At 49.5% G+C, this 22,748-nt stretch overlaps 1 protein-coding gene across 5 annotated transcripts in view; it reads right to left on the bottom strand.

Annotated features, from left to right (window-relative positions):
- Positions 1-22,531, bottom strand: part of NWD1 (NACHT and WD repeat domain containing 1) — a 65,903-nt gene extending 43,372 nt beyond the window's left edge. Inside the window, exons 1-6 of one of the 5 annotated variants that reach the window (XM_072786855.1) lie at positions 22,112-22,526; positions 19,866-19,963; positions 16,069-16,154; positions 14,166-14,282; positions 8,676-8,973; positions 1,206-2,478 (exon numbers count right to left, since the gene is read on the bottom strand). In XM_072786855.1, coding sequence (XP_072642956.1) covers positions 1,206-2,478; positions 8,676-8,973; positions 14,166-14,282; positions 16,069-16,152 — 1,772 coding nt within the window. In that variant the 5' untranslated portion in view covers positions 16,153-16,154; positions 19,866-19,963; positions 22,112-22,526. Of the gene's footprint in view, positions 1-1,205; positions 2,479-8,675; positions 8,974-13,089; positions 13,193-14,165; positions 14,283-16,068; positions 16,155-19,865; positions 19,964-22,111 lie in introns of those variants that run through there. The other 4 variants (XM_072786854.1, XM_072786858.1, XM_072786856.1 and 1 more) reach the window with 4 other exon arrangements.
- Positions 22,532-22,748: the final 217 nt, after the last annotated feature.

The following is a 22,748-nucleotide window of genomic DNA, read 5'->3' on the forward strand; positions in this document are numbered from 1 at the left end:
TATTGGATCTGTGATGTATTTCCTGAATTTTTTAATTGTTCTGTGGTGACATGGGGGTTCTGATTGACCTTGTTCTTAGGAAATATGTGAAGCATTTAAGGGTAAAGGGGAATAATGCCTGTAATGAATCCAAGAAAGAAAGAAAGAAAGAAAGAAAGAAAGAAAGAAAGAAAGAAAGAGAAAGAAAGAAAGAAAGAAAGAAAGAAAGAAAGAAAGAAAGAAAGAAAGAAAGAAAGAAAGAAAGAAAGAAAGAAAACGAGGGGGTTAGGGAGAGAAAGCTAATGCGGCACATCAGTGATCCCAGAAGAAGGGCATAGAGCCGTAGTTCTTGACTAGGGCCTCTTGGTGATATTCTGAGACATTTTTGGTTGCCACCACTCAGGGTACTACCAGTAGCCAGGGTCGAGGCCAGGAATGCTGCTCAACATCCTATAGTGCATAGGACAGCCCCCACATACTGATGATGCAGCCCCCAATATCAGTAGGGCTGAGAAACTGTGATGTATGGGCCATTCTTTGCACTAGTCTAATACTATGGGAATTCCTCCACTAGTCTATAATTTCAAAGTATTTCAAAGTAAAAACTACAAAAGAAATACCACCAGCAGGTCCATAGATGCAGGAAGCAGGTTGGGGCCGCTCGGGGCTGGGGGTGGGGAGTGGCCACTAATGGGGATGGGGTTTCCCTTTGCAGTAATGGGAATGTTCTGGAAATGGATAGTGATCGTACAACACTGTGAGCGTCCTAAATGCCACTGGGTCATCGCGGGCTTTCAAAGAGGGCACTTTATGACACATGAATTGTGTTGAGTTGAACAGGATCCCCAACGTGCGTGCCCACCGGAAGCCCGCGAAGACCGTCTCTAGAGAAGCAGTCCGCGTACGTGGAGGTCACACTAGATCAGAGCGGCCCTGAGCCCGTGAGCGGCCTTACAAGAAGGGGGAAATTCAGACAGGAAGGCGCACAGGGAGGAGGCTGTGAGATGGCAGTCTACAGGCCAAAGGTTGCTGGCCACACTAGAAATGAAGAGAAAAGCCTAGAACAGATTCTCCCCTGGTGCCTTCGGAGGGAGCACGGCCCTGTCGATGCCTGGACTTCAGACTGCGGCCTCCAGAACAGTGAGAGAATAACTATCCGTTCAGAGCCATGAGGGGTGAACGCATCATTCTCATTTACGAAGAGGGTGTAAACGACAGACACTTACCGGGAGGACACGATGTAGCCCAGCACGTGGGCCACCAGGAGCTGCCCGTGTGTCTGCTCCAGGCGGGCACACAGCTGATGGATCGCTTCCTTAGCAGTGGAGGCCAGAGGGGCAGGTATGGTGAAGGAGGCCCACTTCCGGGCCTCCTCAAAGGCCAGCCTCAGCCGTCCTGGGTGCCCACACTCTGGGAGGCTGGCCCAGAGCAGCTCCCTCTGCCCTGGGCTCAGCGTCCTCCGCGAGGCGGCCAGCAGGAGCTGGATCATCTCCTGCCCTTGGTTTCCGGAGAGGGGTTTCACCTCCCAGTAGGCCTCTGGGTCCGTCAGCGTCTGTCTCATGATGTCTAGAATCCCCGGCTTCCCCGAGCAGGCTGAGAGGATAAGGTGGATCCTCGGGGGGCACCGGGGAGGCAGCCAGGGGACCCTCCGGGCGCGGCAGATGGAATCCACATCATCCATGGAGTCCAACAGGATCACAAGTGACTCGAAGTTTCGGCAGGAGACAGTGTGGAGGAGGGTGTGGAAAAACTGGACCACCCTGGCATGGGCCTCCAGGACCTGGGCAGGGGGCAGGGGCAGCCCGTAGGCCAGGCACACCTGGAAGCAGATGCTCTGGAGCAGGCCTCGGGCGTCGGAGCTCATCTGTGACATCCCCAGAAGCCGCAGGACGGTCACTGTCTTGCGGCCAAGCAGTCCCGGCATTTGTTCTGCCAACTTGCACATCAGCGCTGTCTTTCCGATGCCTGGAGGTCCAAAAAGCACCAGGGGTGAGTGCGGATGGCCATCGCTCTGCCGGAGCCGCTGCCCCAGCTGGGCCAGGAGCTCCTGGCGGCCACAAAAGGTCCAGGTGGCCTCGGTGCTCAGCCCCAGGTGGTGGCGGATCTCCTGGTAGAGCCACGCCAACTCCTGCCTGCCTGCCTCCTGCTCTCGGAGGTGCTCAAGGACCTGGTGGTTAGCCCTGGCCACAAACTGCTCCCCCAGCTCTTTCAGGTACCGAGCATGAGCCTTGTTTTTGGGGTTCACCAGGTCTCGGCTCCATGGCAGGTGGTGGGCCTTGAGGACTCCAGGTTGTGTGTCGGCAATGCGTCCCTTGAGGCCACTGAGAAGGTTCTGGGCATCTGTGTCCAGGCAGCCATCTGCGAGCCGGTCCACCATCTTGAGGGCGCAGTCTTCCAGGATGTGTTTGTTGAGGTCTTGGATCTCTCTCAAGAAGACAGTTGCCCCCTGGTCTCCGTCTGTCAAGCTCAGCAGGCCCCGGTCTATCTCCCACTCAATGACTAAAAAAGTGGGGAAAATGGGAACAGAGTGTGGTCATCATTGTGTGATCAGTTGGCCCAAGTAGTGACACTTGAGAGACATATTTGGGAGGTAAAGACTTCGGTTCTCACACTTAATGTGTGCTGGAGTCACCTGGCATTACCATAGACAATGTGCAAACTGATGCACTCAAGTGTGTTCCAATAAAACTTTATTTACAAAAAAAAAGCAGTGGGCCCAATTTGGCCAGAGGACTATGGTTTGCCAGAGTCACTTGGGGGCTCAAAAAGCCTGTATTGGGGATCCCTGGGTGGCTCAGCGATTTCGCACCTGCCTTTGGCCCAGAGTATGATCTGGAGTCCCAAGATCGAGTCCCACGTCTGGCTCCCAGCATGGAGCCTGCTTCTCCTTCTGCCTGTGTCTCTGCCTCTCTCTCTCTCTCTCTCTAGGGCTATCATAAATAAATAAAAATAAAAATAAATCTTAAAAAAAAAAAAAAACCATATGGCTGGGCTCTGCCGCTAGGAGTTCTGATTCATCAGGTCTGGGTGGGGCCCATGGGTTTGCATTTCCAAAAAGCTCCCAGGTGATGCGGAGACTGCTGGTCCAGGAGCCAAGCCAAGAAGAGCACTAATTCGGTCATTATTAATCAAAGAAGCCTTGGTGTAGGCAGCACAGAGGTTGTATATGAGAAGTAGCCCCATTATAAGAAAATACCATCAAACGCAGAAAGTTAAATATGGAATTTCTATAGGAATTCCACTTCGAGGTATGGACCCCAAAGAGCTGAAAACATAGACCAACAGATACCTGTGACCCAAGTTCCCAGCAGTATTATCCACAGTAGCCAAAAGGTGGAAACAGCCCAAGGGTCCATCAAGTGATGAATGGATAAACACAATGTAATCCATCCATACGATCGAATATTCTTCAGCCATAAAAACGGATGAAGCTCTGCTTCATGCTACGGCACGGATGAACCTTGAAAATACTGGGCCAAGTGAAAGAAGCCAGTCACAAAAGGCCACACACCGTCTGATTCCATGTACACAAAATGTTTAGAACAGGCAAATCCATAGAGGCAGAAAGCCAATTGGTAGTTGCCAGGGGCTGGGGGAAGGGGATGGGGAGTGATTGTTAATGAGTATGGAGTTTCTTTGGGGGTGATGGAAATGTTCTGGAACTAGATAGAAGTCGTGATTGCACAACATTGCGAATGCACTAACTGTCACCGAATTCTTCACTTTAAAGCAGTTAATTAAAAAAAAATTAAAAATAAAAATAAATTTAAAAAAATAAAGCAGTTAATTTCATGCTATGCGAATGTCACTTCAATGGGAAAAAAATCCATTGTTGTCAGTTTTGGGTGCCTCCGTCGTGACACATTAATTCAACAAACATTTGTTGATCTCCCACTTGGGCCAGCCTCTGCTCTCCACACTGTGGCGTCTAGCAGAGAGAAAAACGTACAAAGGTCCCTGTTGCCTTTGTGGAGTGGTTATTGCAGTCTTAGTGAAGAAATGGACACAGACATGAACAGACAGGTAGATGAGGACATCTGTCTATCCTGGGCAGAGAAGGACAGACAGGGCATTTGAATCCACAGAAAACTGCTGCAAAGGCATGGTGGCTGGGGAGAAAAGTTTTTAATGAGCCTAGAGGCTGAGAGCATGGGTCAGCATGCTTTTCTGTAAAGGGTCAGATAGGAAATATTTTAGGCTTCACAGGTCAAATGGTCTCTTTACAACTATTTAACTCTGGGGATGCCTGGGTGGCTCAGTGGTGGCGTGTCTGCCTTCGGCTCAGGTGTGATCATGGGGTCCTGGGATCGAGTCCCAGCAGGGAGCCTGCCTCTCCCTCGGCCTGTGTCTCTGCCTCTCTCTCTCTCTCTCTCTCTCTCTGTGTCTGTCATGAATAAATAAATTTTAAAAATCTTTTAAAAAAGACCCCACCGACTATTCAAGTCTGCTGTCATAGAGTGAAAGCAGCCCCAGACAACATGCAAACCAATATGTTGAGTGTGTGCTAATAAAACTTTATTTACAGAAACAAGCAGTGGGCTGAATTTTGCCTTTGGGCCATAGTTGGCTGACCCCTGTCCCAGAGCATACAGCAGCTGCCCCGAGGACCCATATTTTCCAGAGCCAAGAGCAGACACTGATTTCCCCTCCAAGGCCATTGTTTTGAAATAGCAGTCAGACTGGAGGGGTTATTTTTTAAGCCACCCTGGGCTCAGCAGAGGCTCCCGGGGCTCTGGAGCTGAGTGAGTCAGGCCCTTGGAGACAGAACTGAGTCTCGGAGCCAGGACAAGAGCCACTCAGATGCCCTCCTCGGAGTGTCACCACTCCCCTCTTAGCCCCAAGAATGGAAGTCAGGGATAAAGGCAACTGACAATCCTCAAATGGGATCCTTCTGGGACACATTTCAGCACGAATCAATCCAAGGCCATCTGCTCTGCCACCTGCGGGCTTCGTGACCTTGGTCAAATCACTGTGTCTCTCTGAGTCTGTTTCCTCTCCCGGAACATGGGTGGACTAGTTTAACCTCAGTGGGGCTGCTGGCAGGATCTTCTATGAAACAACATTTGTGAAAAGCTGAGCTCATTATGCTGAAGGAGCAGAGCACGTCTCACAATGTCGTAGACTGTATGATCCCATTCATTGTTGAAATAACCAATTATAGGAATGGATTACTGGGGCAGCCCGGGTGGCTCAGCAGTTTAGTGCTGCCTTCGGCCCAGGGCATGATCCTGGAGACCCGGGATGGAGTCCCACATCGGGCTCCCTGCATGGAGCCTGCTTCTCCCTCTGCCTGTGTCTCTGCTCTCCCTCTCTCCCTCTCATGCTCTGTGTCTCTCATGAATAAAAAAAAAAAAAAAAAAAAAAAGGAATGGATTACTGGTTGCTGGGGGCTGAGGCCTGGGTGACTCTAAAATGGTAGTGGGAGGGACCTCTGCAGTGAGGAAATAGTCCCTCATATGGACTGTGGCAGTTATTCGGAGCTACACGGGTGTTAAAATTTCCTAGCATGAAATATCTGTGCGCACGTGTACCGTACACATGCACACACACGTCTGTGAAAGTGATGCTTTGTCTGGTGGTCACAACGTCAACTTCTTGGTTGTAATACTGTACTTTAGTTTTGCAAGATGCTACCTTTGGGGGAAACTGAGTGGACATGGGACGACTTCTACTTTTTTTTTTTTTTTTTTTTTTTTTACTTCCTGTGACTCTCCATTTCAAAATAAAAAGGCTGAAAAGAAGACAACTGAGCAAGGGCTCTGGAAATGTGCTCTGAAGACACTGTCGCTAGCATGCGTTTATACTTTCTGCTACTTTCCAGGAGTTTCTGTTTGTTCTTTCAAGTGGGAAATCTTTTTTTTTTTTAATTGTTTACTTAGTTAACAGAGAGAGCAGGGGGAGGGGCAGAGGGGGAGGGAGAGAGAATCTCAAGCAGACTCCCTGCTGAGAGTGGAGCTGATGCAGGGTTTGATCTCACGACCCTGAGTTCATGACCTGAGCCAAAATCACAAGTCAGACGCTTAACCGACTGTGCCACCCAGGCACTCTTTTGAGTGGGAATTCTTAGTGGGTTGGATTTGATCAAAAGAGATCACGGTTGGGAAGAGACTATGGGGCAAGATCCCCACAGTGACTTTAACTAATTCAATTTTATAGATGAGGAAACTGGGGCTCTCAACCTGCCAGGGGTCAGTACGGCTGAGAAAGGGCAAGGCTGCAAGTCCAGGCCCATCCCAAAGCTCAGACCCCGGAGGCTGATTATAGTCCCAGTGGCAGTTAATCTCTATGAAAGCAATTAGCACATTTGGATTCGTGTCATAGAGCGAGCAATAGCAACGTGGTAAGCGCTTAATAAACAGTAGCCATTAACATTGTTATTCACATAGGCGCTGAATTAAAAAATGGTACCTCATTCCTAATCTTAACCAAAGTATCGAGTTAGCTTCACCTGTGATGACAGGTATGCATCAGGTACCCCTGATATGATGAGAAAGGGAAGGAACTTCACCTCTGTGGTCTTCCTCTCAGAAACCTATAACCCCCATCCAACCATGAGAAAACACCAGACAAGCCCAGATTGAGGGACATTCCACAAAAGACGTGCGTGGCCAGTGCTCCTCAAAATGGTCAAAGTCATGAAAAATAGGGAAAGGTTGAGACAGGTCCAGGGGGACCTGAGATGTGACAACTAAATGCAATGTGGGAACCTGGACAGGATCATGGAACAGAAAAACATTAATGGGAAAACCGATGAACTCTAAATAGTCTGGAGTCTACTTAATTGTCACGTACTGATGTTATTACTTCCAGCAAATGTACAGTGGTCACATAGAGGTTAATTTCTCTGTGTGAATAACACACAGAGACTCCGTATATCTTTTTTTTTTTAGATTTTATTTATTTATTCATGAGACACACACACACACACACACACACACACACACACACACACAGAGAGAGGCAGAGACACAGGCATAAGGAGAAGCAGGCTCCATTCAGGGAGCCCGACGTGGGACGCGATCCCAGGTCTCCAGGATCACGTCCTGAGCCGACAGCGGCACTAAACCGCTGAGTCATCCGGGTTGCCCCAGACTCTGTATATCTTTGTAGCTTTATAACATTGTCATTTTTCTGCAAATCTAAAGTTATCCCCAAATAGGGGCGCCTGGGTGGCTCAGTTTGTTAAGCGTCTGCCTTTGGCTCAGGTCATGATCTCAGGGTCTTGCGATCGAGTCCCACGTCCGGCTCCCTGCTCAGCGAGGAGTCTGCTTCTCCCTCACCCTCTGTCCTTCCCCTTGCTCATGCTCTCTTTCAAATAAATAAATAAAATATAAAATAACAAATAAAAATAAGCAAAATTATCTTCAAATAAAAAGCTTATTTTAAAAAATTGATATGTCATTACTAGAATTTATATAATAGACGGTGATATATTTTAGTACAATGAAAATGCTATTGACATAAATTGCTATTCAAAAATCTTTAACTCAATGTACTTAATATGTTCATAATATAAATCCATATATTTAATATGTGGATAGAATGAGTTCATGTTTTTAATATTTTTAGTAAGAGAAATTCATATACTTAATAGTTTGGGTGATATAAATGGCCATATCTGACATATTACTAAACCCATGAACAATGATAAAAATCTGTTTCTTGCTGGCAGCAAGCAGTGGGGAAATGGCTTGGCAACACTCCCATTTTTTAAAAAAGATTTATTTATTTATTTTAGAGAGAAAGGTAATGAGAGCAGGGGGAAAGGCAGAGGGAGAGAGAGAATCCCAAGCAGGTCCCATGCTCAGTGCAGAGCCAGACATGGGGCTCGATCTCATGACCCTGAAATCGTGACCCCAGCCTAAACCAAGAGTCAGAAGCTTAACTGACTGAGCCCATCCAGGTGCCGCAACAACACTGCATTTTTAGAGAAATCTTTCTGGTAGCCAGTGTGGAGGATGGAAGAGCCAGAGGTTGAGGCTAGAGGTGGAAGGTCAGGGGCCGGCTGGGAGTGGGTGATGGACTCTGGTCAAACCTCTATTCCTCACCTTAGGTGATGGAGAGGTACCTCCATCTGTACCTCAGTTTCCACCCCTGAGGCAGGTGCAGGGAGGCTGGAGGACTCAGTCTCCCCAGCAGGGGCTGGCTCTCCGGCTAACATCAGGTGACCCACTGTTCCGGTTTTTCCAGGACTCTCTGGGTGCAGCCCTAAAAGTCCTAGACAAACCAGGATAGTGATCATCTTAGAAGCCTTCCCCCAGGGCAGCCCGGTGGCTCAGCTGTTTAGTGCTGCCTTCAGCCCAGGGCGTGATCCTGGAGACCCAGGATCGAGTCCCATGTCAGGCTCCCTCTGCCTGTGTCTCTGCCTCTCTCTCTGTGTCTCTCATGAATAAATAAATAAATCTTAAAAAAAAAAAAAAAAAAAGAAGCCTTCCCCGAGCCAGGAGCTTCCCTGGGAGATGGGGAGAGGAAGTTGGAGGGGGAGAGGAAAGGAGGGTCCTAAGAGACAGAGAATTGGACGTGGCTGAACTCTTGGATCAGTAAAATAACCTTACGCAGAACCAGGGATCCAAGAGCTAGGCTGATCTGGCCTTTACAGACACGCAGGCTGTGGCATTTGGACAATATTCGATGCGTGTATTTGAACGTGGGGCATTTCCTGTGGACCCTGAGGGGGTGGGTCTTGGCAGCCTCACCTGACCAGTGGTAGCGGTGCCACTGCTCCTGGGTGATGAGGCCCAGCCTCCGGGCCTCCTGGGCTCCGGAGCGCAGCACAGAGGTCAGGGTGGCCTCTTCGGGCCCCTGGGTCTCCGCAGTGCCTAGGGCCTGAAGCAGGTAGGTGGGGGGCACGGCGTTCTCATCCCTCCGGAAGCGTCGAGCCACCAGCTCCAGGTCACGTGGCTTGGAGGCCAGCTGGGATCTCAGGGCCTCCCACTCCTTCTCCTCGATCAGTGTAGGGACTGGACAGGGGCCGTACTGGTCACCTAAGAGGGCCTGGCAGAAAGAGGGTCATGGGTTCAAATCGGCTTGGGGTGGGATGCCTGGTGGCTCAGTGATTGAGGATCTGCCTTGGGCCCAGAACGTGATCCTGGAGACCCGGGATTGAGTCCCTCATCGGGCTCTTCACGGAGCCTGCTTCTCCCTCTGCCTCTCTCTGTGTCTCTCATGAATAAATAAATAAAATCTTTAAAAAAATTGGCTTGGGTGCTTAGTTCTGTGACCCTGGGTGAGACACACTGAACTCCCCAAAATGGGCCTGGCTGTGGTGCCAGGGTGGTAATTACACTAAGAAGTGCAGGCTAGAGGGATCCCTGGGTGGCGCAGCGGTTTGGCGCCTGCCTTTGGCTCAGGGCGCGATCCTGGAGACCCGGGATCGAATCCCACGTCGGGCTCCCGGTGCATGGAGCCTGCTTCTCCCTCTGCCTGTGTCTCTGCCTCTCTCTCTCTCTCTCTCTCTGTGACTACCATAAATAAAAAAAAAATAAAAAAAATTTAAAAAAAAAAAAAAAAAAAAAAAAAAAAAGAAGTGCAGGCTAGAGCCTTAGAGCACCTGCATGTGAAGGTATCTAAGAGTACAGGACATCACACACGTAAGTTTTTAATCTGATCAGGTTCCAAACATTAAGGGATCTTTCACTGGGAAAACCCTTTGTGGAAGGTGAATAATGGCCCCCAAAGAGAGCCAACCCTAATCCCTGGACCCTGTAAACATACCTTACATGGGAAAGGGTTGTGATGGTTATTTTTAGATGTCAGTTTGACTGGGCTAAGGGATGCCCAGATAGTGGGTGGGATATGATTTCTTTTTTTTTTTTTTAATTTAAAAAAATTTTAATTTATTTACTCAGGAGAAACAGAGGCAGAGGGACATAGGCAGAGGGAGAAGCAGGCTCCCCATGGGGAGTCTGATGCAGGACTTGATCCCCGGACTCCAGGATCACGAATTGAGCCAAAAGCAGACTCTCAACCACTGAGCCACCCAGGTGCCCCTGGAATATGATTTCTGAGTATGCCTATGACAGTGTCTCTGGAAGGGATCGATCTGGTAAACTGAGTGAAGCAGACAGCCCTCCCTAATGCTGGTAGGCATCGTCCAATCCACCAGGGGCCCAGATAGGACCAGAAAACCTCAACACCAAAGAAATTAGGAAAAAACAAAACCAAACACTAGGAGAGGTAAACTGTCTTTCTCTGCTTGAGCTGAGCCACCCTTTTCCTGCCCTTGGACATCGGTGTTCCTGGTTCTCAGGCTTTGGGACTCAGATCAGGACTTGCATCTTCAGTCTCCTGATTTTCAGGCCTCAGGCCTACAGCTGAATTACACCACCCACTTTCCTGGTTCTCTGGTGTATAGACAGCAGATGGGGGACTTCTTGGCCTCCATCACAGTGTAAGCTAATTCCTGTAATAAATCTCCTCTTATGTATCTCTCTCTCTATCCATTGGTTCTATTTCTCTGGAGAACCATGACTAGCACAAAGGTGTTTGCAGATGTGATTAAGTGAAGGATTTTGAGCTGGGGGGATTATCCTGGATTACCTCGGCCCTAAATGCAATCCCAAGAGTTCTTAATAAGAGACAGGCAGAGGGAGAGAAGACTACAGCTTCTTATATGCAGGTATCAGCTTATTCCAGACATGGAGCTGTGGCAAGAGATAAGGACTCCATTGGCCCTTACCAAATTTCATGCTATGACATGGTCCTGGGGGCAGGTTAGTATCAAAGGTATGGGGTGGACTCTGTCTTTATTTAGATCGAGCTAAAGAATAAGACATGAGAAGGGGTGTGCTGGGCAAAGGGCATTGCAAACCATGGGGACAGCATGTGCAAAGGCCCTGTGGCAGGCAATGGCTCCAAAGAGCCAGAGCAGGAAAGCTGAGGTTGGGAGGTGGTTGAAATACCAATGAGGAGGGGGCAGTGGTGACACATAAGGCCATCCCTGTGCTCACTTCAGCAACACATATACTAAAATTGGAATGAAACAGAAGGCTATCCCCATGGGTAAGATTTTGCGGCAGAGCGGTGAGGCCCTAAGACCTTGGTCTTAATGCCAAGAATCCTAGTTCACCCTCTCTCTGCCCCAAGAGAAGGTGCAAACCAGAATGCTAGAGAATTAGGCTAGAGGAGGTCCAGGACACGGAGGCTGAAGTCTTGAGTTTCCGCATCATGAAATGGAAGCAGTCCACCCACCCCTCTTCATTGGGTTGTACCAGAATATTCCAGGGGTGTGCACCCAGGGACCCAGAGAAGTGGAGCCTGTGATGATGGGAGGTTGAACAGGACCCCACTCTCTGGGGGCCTTTCCCACAGCGTCAGTCTCGGAGCAGTGAGAGGAGCTGGAGAATCCAGCCAACCACGAACCACAGATCTCAGCAAGGAGACGGAAGGTGGAAAATGCTCCTGCCTGAGGGACCAGAGCAACAACAGGAAGAGCTTGAAAGAAAAAGGTCAGGAGCCACCAGGAGCAACTCTCTGGGGACGCTGGAGCTGCCGGTGGCCCAGGAGAGCCAGAGCCTCTAAAGAAGTACCGTGGGGAGCTGTCCCCTGCTACTCGCGCTGCCTAATGACTTATTTACCAGAGAGACGCCTCTCCAAGGGCCACCAGCACAGCTCCCAGCTCCATGGGAAGACCCCCATTCAGAGCCACTGAAGGAGAAGGATGCCGTGACTCTCGGGTGACAGAGGACAGATGCCTGGTTTGAGAGGAAAGCGGGAAGTGGGTAGAGATCAGCTGGCCGCCCAAGGAGCCCTTCTGGAAGGACAAGCAAGGCCCCCCGGGCCAGTTGGGCCTGGGGGAAGCCCAGAGATCATCATCCTGTCCCCCATGCCACCTGGAAGCGGTGTTGTGCTTTTCACTGCCTGCAATTTGGGTTGCAAAATCGAATCCCTCCTGGAGTTCCTTTTCTCTCCATTGCCTGCTTTTCTTTAGAAAATTCCTTTTTTTTTTTTTTTTGAAACTCCACAAAATGATCAATTGTCAGGCTCATTTGGAAACCTAAATTGGAAGATTGGGGTGGGGGTGGGGGGAATGTATGAGAGAGATTTGCAAGCAGAAGGGTAGAGCCCTCCAAACCCTAGGATGCATTTTAAAGCAATAATAATTGACCTAGAGGGGTTCAAAGGGCACAAAATCCTTGTTATAAAATAAACAAATATAGGGATGTGATGCACAACACGAGGACCCTAGTTGACACTGCTGCACATGTATTTGAAAATTGCTGAGGGAGTAGATCCTGAGAGTTCTCATCGCAAGGAAAAAGACCACATTTTTCCTTTCTCTTTTTTTGTACCTATATGAGATAATCTCTCCGCGGTCATCATTTCATGAAACATGTAAGTCAAATCCTTAACGTTGCACATCTGAAGCTTACACAATGCTGGATGGCAAAAACATCTCCGTAAAACCGGGAGAAGAAAAAAAAAAACCAGTGCCAACGAAGAAAAATACAGAGCAAAAGATTGAAAACACAAGCCTGACTATATAGATACAACTTAATACGTAATAAAGAAAGCTCCCCACACATGTTGGCCAGGTCTTAGTTTCTTTCAGGGAGATCTAATCTCTAGGGTAGCTCTAGAACCTTCTGCAGTGCTGAAAGTGCGCTCATCTGTGTTGTCCAAGTAGCCACATGTGGTGCCTGGCCACAGCATTGGACAACACAGATGAGCACACTTTCAGCACTGCAGAAGGTTCTAGGGCTGCCCCAGAGATTAGATCTCCCTGAAAGAAACTAAGACCTGGCCAACATGTGTGGGAAGCTTTCTTTATTACGTATTAGTGGCTGCTAAGCCATTGCAATGTGGCTGGTGGGACCGAGGAACTGAAATTTTAATCCTACTCTATTTTATTTACCTTTAAGTTTGCCACATGTGCTTTGTGGCTACTGCACTAGACAGTGTGGTTCTAAAGCCGAGCAGCGCAGCCCTCAAATATTTGTCTTTGTTTGCCCAGAAAACAGCTTTTATAATGGTGACCACCCTCTTCTACATTCTACTTAATCTCCAGGAGACGTTCCAGGAGATTTTTCTTTTTATCTGGAACCACTCAAAGCTTCTTTGTGACTAAGGTGTCTCGGGCAAAGATACTTTCTTGACTTTTCCCCTCTTTACATTTTGGACAGAGATCAGCAAACTTTTCCTGTAGAGGGTCAGATAGCCAATCTTTTCAGCTTTGCAGGCCGGGTGGTCTCTGTCACAACCATTCAGCTCTGTGGATGTAGCTGAAAAACAACCACGGAGGATATGTGGTTGAGTGCCAATAAAGCTTTATTTTTTTTAAGATTTTATTTATTTATTCAAGAGGCACAGAGACAGAGAGAGACAGAGACACAGGCAGAGGGAGAAGCAGGCTCCATGCAGGGAGCCCGACGTGGGACTCGATCCCGGGACTCCAGGATCACGCCCTGAGCTGAAGGCAGGCGCTAAACTGCTGAGCAACCCGGGCTGCCCTCAATAAAGCTTTGTATACAAAAGCAGGCAATGGGCCAGATTTGCCCCATAGGCTATAGTTTGCTGATCGTTGCTCTAGGATTTATGAGCTAAAATGTCATAGTTTTTGGTTGTATCTGAAACTTGGTGTTGTAGTAAATCAGGAATGTGGAATTACACTTGCCGATTGTAGGCCAAAATTGTGAGCTTGGGGTTATTTTGGGGACCGAGAGGGTGCTTCGGGGGTGGGAGGAAAGAATACCCAGGAACATGGAAAAACTGGTTCCACCTAGCATCAGAGGAAGTTTGCCCCAAGGCAGGCTCTAGACTGTGCCACAGAGGCTGCTCCCAACACCATGAGGCACACTAGAGGAAAAAAAATCCTCAGCATCTTGTGGGCTTCTATCCTCTCTATGCTTTTTCAGGGTCTCCAAATTCCACCCTTTTGAAGTAGATGAGGTGGAGAAGCTAGGGGAAGGTCCAGAGCAAACTTTAAGGTTCCCTTGGGCTTCTATGCTCTGTTCCCCAGCTCACCTGCTACTCTCATTTGGCTACTAAGGTCTGGATCTCAGCTAGCTCAGTAGAAAATGAGCACTGTGATCGATTAGCAATGTCTGCCATGGGCAGACAATGGAGAGTAGATACTAGCAGCAATGCCTCCCACATCCCTCCACTGATGGGTTTGGCTAGTGAGTAGGAGCCATATATGGGGCTGGAATGAGAAGTAAACACCAACCCATCCCTCTCAAGAGACTCACAACAAAAGCCGGCCCTATGGATGTTTTCCGACACCGGTCGAGCTCCTCCAAGCAGAGTTCTGTGGTCATGTGGTCAGTGGCCTCAGTGTTCCGAATACCCCACCTCAGGTCAACAACCTGGAGATTACAAGCGTGGATTTGTAAGGGAGGTGGCACAATGGGTGTGTTTTTTTTTTTTCAATTCCCTTTGACAAAGGCATAAAGTTTCTTTCAGTAATTTTTGACAGTCTCTTCCCAAAGGGGGGAATGTGCAAATTGAAAGAACTTGAATGAAGCCCATATCCCCAGGATAGTCATGAGAAAAATATCAGACAGACCCAGGTCAGGGTCATCCTGCACGATGGCCACTCAGTCCTCTCCAAGACTGCTAAGGTCATGAGCAATAAGGAAAGACTGACTGTCTCAGACCAGAGGGGCCCCACCGGGTCACCTGGATAGGGTCCTCGACCAGAGAGAGGACACATATGGGAGAACTGGTGACATCTGAATGACACCAGGAGGCTGGTTCATAGCATTGTACCAATGTCCATTTCTTAGTTATGACAAATGTGTCCCGATGATGTAAGATGTTCATAATTGGGGGAAAGTGGGTGCAGGCGTATGGGAACTCTGGACTGTAGGCCACTTCCACGTAAACCTAAATCCGAAATAAAAAGTTAACTTAAAAACAACATATCAAAAAAAAAATTTTTTTAAACTTGGCCATTTTCAAACTGCTTCTTTCTAAGTGAGGACATGTCCACACTTGTTCTCAGAGCTTTCTTTTGCAAAGGAGGGTGTTTAGTTTGGCCAAAATCACACTTGGCAGTCTCCTTGGCAACCGCACGCTTGCGGTCCACTTTTGCCTGCTAGCCTGAGGGGGGCCAGCAGAATGGCTCGATTCAGGTAGCAAAGCTGACCGGGCAAAAGGCTGGGAAAAGGAGGCAGGCAGGGGAGCCTCGGATGGGACTCAGAATGTCCCTCCCTCCCTCAATTCTTTTGCTCAGAGGGAAAGACACAGAAATTCCTAATGAGGTGGAACATGGGGATAAAAGCACCCTACTACTGAGTGTGGCTGAATGGAGAGGGAGAACGGGTCAGCCACTGGGCTCAGGCAAGAGCTTTGGCTCTGCGGGCCGCTGCCTCCGATCTGCGGATGGAGGATGTTGGCGGTGTTTGCCGCATTGCACCTGTGTGGACATTAAAAGCACAAGCATCACTTCTCAGCACGTATGTTTTCCTTTTTAGCACCTCTGCCACTGAGCCGTGTCTCGTGATCAATGGCAGGCAGAGTCGAATTCCCAGAACTGCTTCTTTCTTAGTAATATAGAAACCATTGTGCGTCTTAGCATCAAGGGAGCCTTTGATGGGGCGGATCGCTGTCATAAATGTCAGGGAGTCAGGGTCAGTTGAAGCCAACAGTCCAAAGATGCTTTGTTGGTTTCCGCATCAGAACATGCAGGGAGCAACACCCTACCCCACTCTCGATTCATAGGGGACTCTGACTGGGGACTGCAGTGACTGTGCCCGGCAGGTACACCATTAGTGCTCCCGAAAAAGGCACATCTCCCTTCATATACACCCCAAACACCCCCATAGTCCTCCTAGACTCCCCCTGAAGCTGCCCCTGTGCAGGGAGGGCCTGGTGGGCAGGACAAACCAACAACACAAGGCAGGAAAGTGACATGCCCAAGCAGCAGGGTCCCCAGGCAGCCACCTATAGCACTGTCACACCTCCTGGGCTAACAGCGGTGGCCATGGTCATCATCCCTCCCCCTGTCTTTTGAGAGGACTTTCATCTCCACCAGCACATCACCAGTGTGGAGCCTCTTGGAGCAAAGGGTCCTATGTGACAGCGGGGGTGGCACACCCTTGGTCCCTAATTTCAGGGCAATGGACAATGAGCCAGGGAGGAAGCTATTACCTCGAACATCAGGCCGTTCTTTTGGCAGAAGGTCTGCACTTCGGGGAAGGCAGTGCTCTGCAGAGCTTCTCTCTCTACATCCATATCTGCAAGGATGAGCACAAAGGATGTTAGCTAGAAGAACCTAGAACTCTTTCTTGCCCCCTCCCGCCCCCCAGCTCTGCTTTTAGCCTCTTTTGTCCTCACTAAGGCTGGGGCCTTGCAGGGGCAAATGAAAAGATCCAAAAAACATGAAGTAAACTAGAGAGGGACTTTCCTGTTGTTAGTGCTGAAACTCCCACATCCCAGGAAATCCCTCAGTCCAAGCTAACCAGCATGGTTGGTCACCCTAGCTTAGGGTTGCCACATAAAGTGCAGGATGCCCAGCTGAATTTGCACTTCAGAGAAGCAATGAAAAACTTGATAGCATAAGTGTGTCCTGTCCCATGCACCATTTGGACACATGCGCACATCTGATCAGCCCAGCTGGATCGCATTTCAGATAAACAACAAATAATCTGTTAGGGTGAGTATATCCCATGTCAGGTACTATTTGGGAAATACCTATACTAAAGGATTATTCATTGTTTATCTGAAATGCAAATTTAACTGGTGTCCTGGTTTTGCTGTTCCAGTTTTTTGCTTTTGCTAAATCTGGCAGCCCGACCCAGGGCTCTAAGACCTTCTGTAGCACTGACTTCACTGCGTGGCCTAGTGCCAAGTGCCAAGCTATCTTTGGTTTCCCCCTCTGTAAAATGGGGGTGATACTTCTACTTTGCAGGGCTGCAAGCACCCCAAAGTCAATTGCTTCTGCTTGCCTTGGTCATGGCTAATTTCTTAGCCCTCAACACAAATGCTCAATATGCATTGGTTGAGCCACTGAATCTTACAAGTAAAAGCACCTAGGGTGAGACAGATGTAGAAGAAACGTTTGTCTTCTCCACCTGGTGAGGGGGAGGTCATCAGAATGTTCGGGGAGCATGAAGAAGCCGCCCCAGCCCTGGGATGGGAGCTGACCTGGGTGCCAAACTTGGATCTGCCTTCTATCCCATGCCCTTCCCATCCCTGTCTAATGCATTCCAAGGGTTATTTACATCCGCCTATAAAGTATTTATTAGAAAGTTGCTTTATGCTCAGAACCTTGCTAACCATCGGGGGCACAGAGGCCAACAAGACATAATGTAGATGACACAGTGTGCTGGAGCTGGCCCCTACTGGCTTGGGATAGCCGAGCTCCCAATCGTCAGGAATTTTGTGAGCCAGTTGTTAACATAGCCATGATGAACAATGAAATGATCTGAACCTACAATGGAAAAGGCAAAGATGGCAAATACTCAGAACGCATCACTTCCTAATTATTTTATGGCATTTGACTGTGAGCTCTGTTCTGCAGTTCGGTCCTGGCTGCTGATTTTGTATCAGGGAAATACTAGAGACAGTTGAATTACCATACATCTCTGCCTGCCTCCGAAGTCAGAAAAGTCAGATCGGCAGCTCGAAATTGACCCTGGCGGAGGGATTTACACCACAGAAATTGGCAGGTGGTACAGATCAGGTGTTTGGGTTTTTTTTGTTTTGTTTTGTTTCATTTGGATTTGGGGGGAGTGAGCTGTTAAACATTTGCCAGTACTCTACTGTATACATGGTCCTTGCCCCCACAGGGCTTGCAGCCTGCTCAGAAGAACCAGACATTGAGTAAATATATAAACGCCTACTGTTTATGGGGCCTGGGGTTTCAAGGGTCCCACGACCTGCTGGAGCCCAGTGTGACTACAACATGGGAGTGAGGGGAGGACCTTATGAGATCAAGACGCAAGGTGAAGAGAGTCAGGTCATGCAAGGGCTGGCAGCTGGGTGGGGGGAGCAAGGGGGGAAATGGTTCTCATACTTTTTAAGCCTGTAGTGTAGTGCATTCATCATAAATGTTAGTTGCTATATGATTTGCCACTCACGGCTTTCAGACTGGCTTATGGAGGAGGAAACAGAGGGTCTGGGAGGCTCCCTTTCACCAGTTCCCACTGGCCAGGCTGCATTCTTATCCAGGTCTCCTAGGGGACCCTATGAGCCATACCTTGGCCACCTCACCCCTCCCCACGAGTACCTGCTTGCCTCTGGCCTCCCAGCCCTACCCTGCCCCTTACCCGAGACCGTGGAGCTGATGAAGATGGCCACACTTCTGGACAGAGGCGCTGGGAGGGGGTCTGCCTGACCCTGGAGAAGTCGCTGGCGGGTGCCCGGGCTGAGGGGGCCCACACTCATGCTGCCTGTCCCCCAGATGACCCTTCCCCGGGATGGGGCCTGGGACTCAGAGACCTCAGGCCAGAGGCCAGGTGGCCTTCCTGGGAGGGCAGCGAGGCAGAGCCTTCCGGAGTGGGGTGTCCATCTCACCCCCGCAGTGCCCTGCAGTCTCCGCCTCCTCCAGCGCCCCTGGGGAGCGCTGCTCTGCGTGGTCTGCAAGCACTAATGGGAGGACGTTGGACAGCAGCCTCCCAGCCAAGGCCCCTGGATGTTGGTTCTTCCAGGCACTGGAGCCTTTGCCCCTCAACCAGCCAGCTCCTCACCCCAAGAGCTCAGCAGTCACCACGGCAACTATGGTTTCCTGGAGCCCAGCTTTGGGGCCTGGGGACCAGCCAGCCTCTGGAACACCTAGGTCCCCTGGGGATCCGTGAAAGCCGAGCTGGGGCCCAGGTGTGCGGAGGGAAGCTGTCAGATGCTGGGAGTTGTGCCAGTCCTGGCAGGGCAGGCCAGAAACACTTAGTGGAATCCCCCCTCGTGCTGTGCTCACTGCCCCCTCCAAAGAGGTCCAGGCACTGGATGCACAGTACGAACCAGCAGCTCTCAACTGGGGGAATATTCTGTTTCCCAGGGGACCCTTGCAACGTCTGGAGACATTTTGGTTGTCACGACTGAGGGAGGGAGAGCTGCTGGCATCTAGTGGGTACAGCTCAGGGATGCTGCTCAACACCCTACAATGCACAGGACAGCCCAGCCAGAGAGAATTATCCGTCCCCAAATGTCAGCAGTGCTGAGAAACTGAGAAACCAGCTTTAAATCCACTCTAGTCAGATCTCCTTGCCTGCAGGAGGCATGGAGCCTGAGGCCAGCTCCCTGGATAAGAGGGGAGATTAGCAAATCTCCAGGGGCAGTTCAGGACCTACCCATATCAAACTGAGCTGTGCTTTTTGAAATAATCAAAAAATACCACTTGCAACAACATGAAAAGACCTGGAGGGCATTATGCTAGGTGAAATAATCCAGGTGGAGAAAGACAAATACTGTAAGATCTTATTTATACGTGGAAGCTAAAAAAAGCCAAACTCACAGAAACAGAAAGTAGAGTGATGGTTACTGGGAAATGGGGGTCGGGAGCTGGGGAGATGTTAGTCAGAGGTTACAAGCTTCCAGTTAAAAGATGAATGAGACCGGCATAGGGATTTAATGCACAGCCTGGGGATCAGAGTTAATAATACTGTATTATATATTTGAAAGTTGCTAGCAGTACGGATCTTAAAGGTTCTCTCACCACGAAAAAGAAATAGTGATTATACGCGTGTTGGAGGTGTTAGCTAATGCCACCGCAGTAACCACCGTGCAAGATAGAAATGCATCAAATCGACGTGTTGGGTACCTTAAACACACAACGTTGTACGCTGATTATCCGTCAGTAGGGTGAGGGGAGAAAAATTAACCCAAAACACGGCCTCTATGACCAAGGAAGACCTTCTCATTATTTGACTTTACTGAACATGCCCTGGTGATCTGGGTCCTGCCCACCCACCTCGCAGTAGTAACAAACCGCAGACAGAAGGAAAGCATACCTGGGTGTCCATGGGCCTGGTTGGAGCGCTGGCTTGTCCATCGCTGTCCTGAAGGAGTTAAGCAAGTGGCCTCTCTCCTGGGACATTAGTCACATCATCTGTGAGATACGCGAGTAAGAACCACTCACTCAAGGGTGGGCTAGGACCCGGAGAGAAAGGCACATCCCTCAGGATCAGCACATAAGGAAGCACGATGTGCCCCAAAACCAGAATGGATGCCAAACATACCCACAGTGAACCCAGTGTGAGCAAGCCATTTGGGAGCTGGTGTGTCAAGTCCCCACTTTATATACAGGCACTTGAGAAATGGTGATATCAGTTCAATCAAAGAGCCGGAGCTTTTCTTACACCTTTTCCTTCTCTGCCTTGTCCACCTAGGAAAAGTCTGCCTTGTAGGGTCCTCAAGATCACCCCCAGGTCACAGAATTCGGAAAAGCTATTTTCATGGTTATAGTTCATTACAGTGAAAGGACGTGGATGAAGGTCAGCCAAGGAGAGCAACGTGCAGAGCAGTGTCCAGGAGACACGAGGCTTAGGCTGCCGATTGTCCCTTCCCAGTGGAGTCGTGCGAGCAGCCCTGAATTTTCACAGCAACAATGTGTGACAACCTGCTTGGAGGATTGCCAACCGGGGAAGCTCACTCGAGCCTTGGCATCCAAGTATTTCCTGGGCATTGGTCACACAGACATACGTGGCTGACTTCAGAGTCCAGCCTCTCTAGAGTTGATACCACATGGCCCAAGGTCCCCACCAGAAATCACATTGTTAGCATAGACTCTTGGGGTATTTTCCAAGACCCCTAGGTATACACACTCTTATCAGACAAGACATTTCAAGACCTTAGAGGGCACATCCTAGGAGCCAGTCAAGGGCCAAACCTTTCATGTGCAGGGTGGGGACAACCTAGGCCTGCTAAATTAACCTTTCCTGCACAGACCTGAAAAATATTGTAACAGAATTGACTGTCACCATTTTACAGATGAGGAAAACTGAGGATCAGAGTGAGAACTTTTTCATTCGCCTTGAAGGGTAGGGTTGTGGAGTGAGTGCTGGTCTGGCCCCTTCTCCCACAGGGGACATCCCCTCCCCTCGAGCCAGCTTCCTCATCCAACCACCTGCCCATGATTCACCCAGACCCTCTGATTTAGCTGCACCTTGTAACCTCACCCAGGCCCCAGCTCTGGACTCCACAGTCAGTCTAGGCCTATCACCTCTTCACCAATCTCATGACCTTGAATTTGTCTCCCCTCAAATCTCTGTTTCTTTCTCCATTTATCTCAGTTCCAAACAGGTCTGTAGGACTCTACCCGACTCTGGCACATGGTCATGTTCCCTTGCTTACCACCTCTTGAGTTCGTGGGAGGATGGGAAGACTTTGACCTTGATGCTCACACTAAGCTTTCTTTCTATTTCTGTAGCCCAGACTTTTCCAATATCAGCACTACTGGCATCTGGGGCCAGGTCATTCTTTGCAGTGGGGGCCATCTTGTGCATTGTAGGATGTTGAGGAGCATCTGGGCTTGACTCATTGGATGCCAGTAGCAGGGCTCCCCACCTCCGCCAAAGCTGTGACGATTAAAAATATCTCCAAGGGGTGTCTGGGTGGCTTAGTCAGTTAAGCGTCTGCCTTCAGCTCAGGCCATGATCCTGGGGTCCTGGAATCAAGCCCTGCATCGGGCTCCCTGCTCAGCAGAGAGCCTGCTTCTCCCTCTCCCACTCCCCTTGCTTGTGCTCTCTCTCTGTATGTCAAAGAAATAAATAAAGTCTTTAAAAAAAAATCTCTGGACATTGCCAGTGTCTAGTAGGGGCACAATCACGCTTGGTTGAGAACCCTGGCCTAAGACAACTAGCCAATTACAGCTTCAGGGCCTCATGTTGCACCTGAATTCCCCATCCTGAATCCATTCATGTCATCCACACCTCAGTTTATTTTTTTTTATTTTTTTAATGATTTATTTATTTATTCATGATAGACGTAGAGAGAGAGAGAGAGAGAGGCAGAGACACAGGAGGAGGGAGAAGCAGGCTCCATGCCGGGAGCCCGACGTGGGACCCGATCCCGGGACTCCAGGACCGCGCCCTGGGCCAAAGGCAGGTGCCAAACCGCTGAGCCACCCAGGGATCCCCTACACCTCAGTTAAATGCCACTTCCTCAGAGGCTCTCTGACCACCCCATTGCTCAGTGACCACTCCCCCAGTCCCTCCCAATGCCATCACCCTATTTTAATTCTCTGCATGGTACTCACCACCAGCTGGTATGTTTCTTCTTGCTTCTTTACTGCTTGTCTCGCCACAAGAACATGAGTTCCGTGAGTGCAAGGACTCTGTCCGCCAAGGTCAGCATGCTTGGCACATAGTAGGTGCTCACTAAATAATTGTCACATCAGTGGGCTCAACCACAACTGTCCATCTTCCTTGACTCCTATTTATCACTACAGGCAACTGAAGAAGACTGGATTTCCCCAGGAAGGACAGAAGTCCCTTGCAGTGCTTGCCTTCTGGTTTTCCTTGGGAGCTCTGGCCTCAATCTCACTCCTGCTGGTGGTGGAAAAGCCAACTTAAAACCCTCTGGGGAAGTAGGCTGGAGAAGAAAGTTTTCTGGCCGTAGCACTGCCCGGAAGCCAGGCCCCCGGCAATCCTAGTAACTTTTGTCTTAGGTACTTCCCAGGTCTCTCCCTGCCAATTCACCCAGCAACTGGGATAATGAAAGAAATTGTGTGGCTCTCAGGCCCTGGCTTATTAGCTGGGCACTTAGCCAGACTTGATGGTTAACCGTTGTGTGTCGGGCTAATATGCTCATCACAGAAGAGGCCATTTGTTAAGGGCCCATGAGGTGCCAGCTGGTTGGCATTCCACATGGGCAGTGTGCCCAAGAGGCGGGTA

Source organism: Canis lupus, chromosome 19 (genome assembly GCF_048164855.1).
Source record: "Canis lupus baileyi chromosome 19, mCanLup2.hap1, whole genome shotgun sequence".
In the NCBI taxonomy this organism is placed as follows: Eukaryota; Metazoa; Chordata; class Mammalia; order Carnivora; family Canidae; genus Canis; species Canis lupus.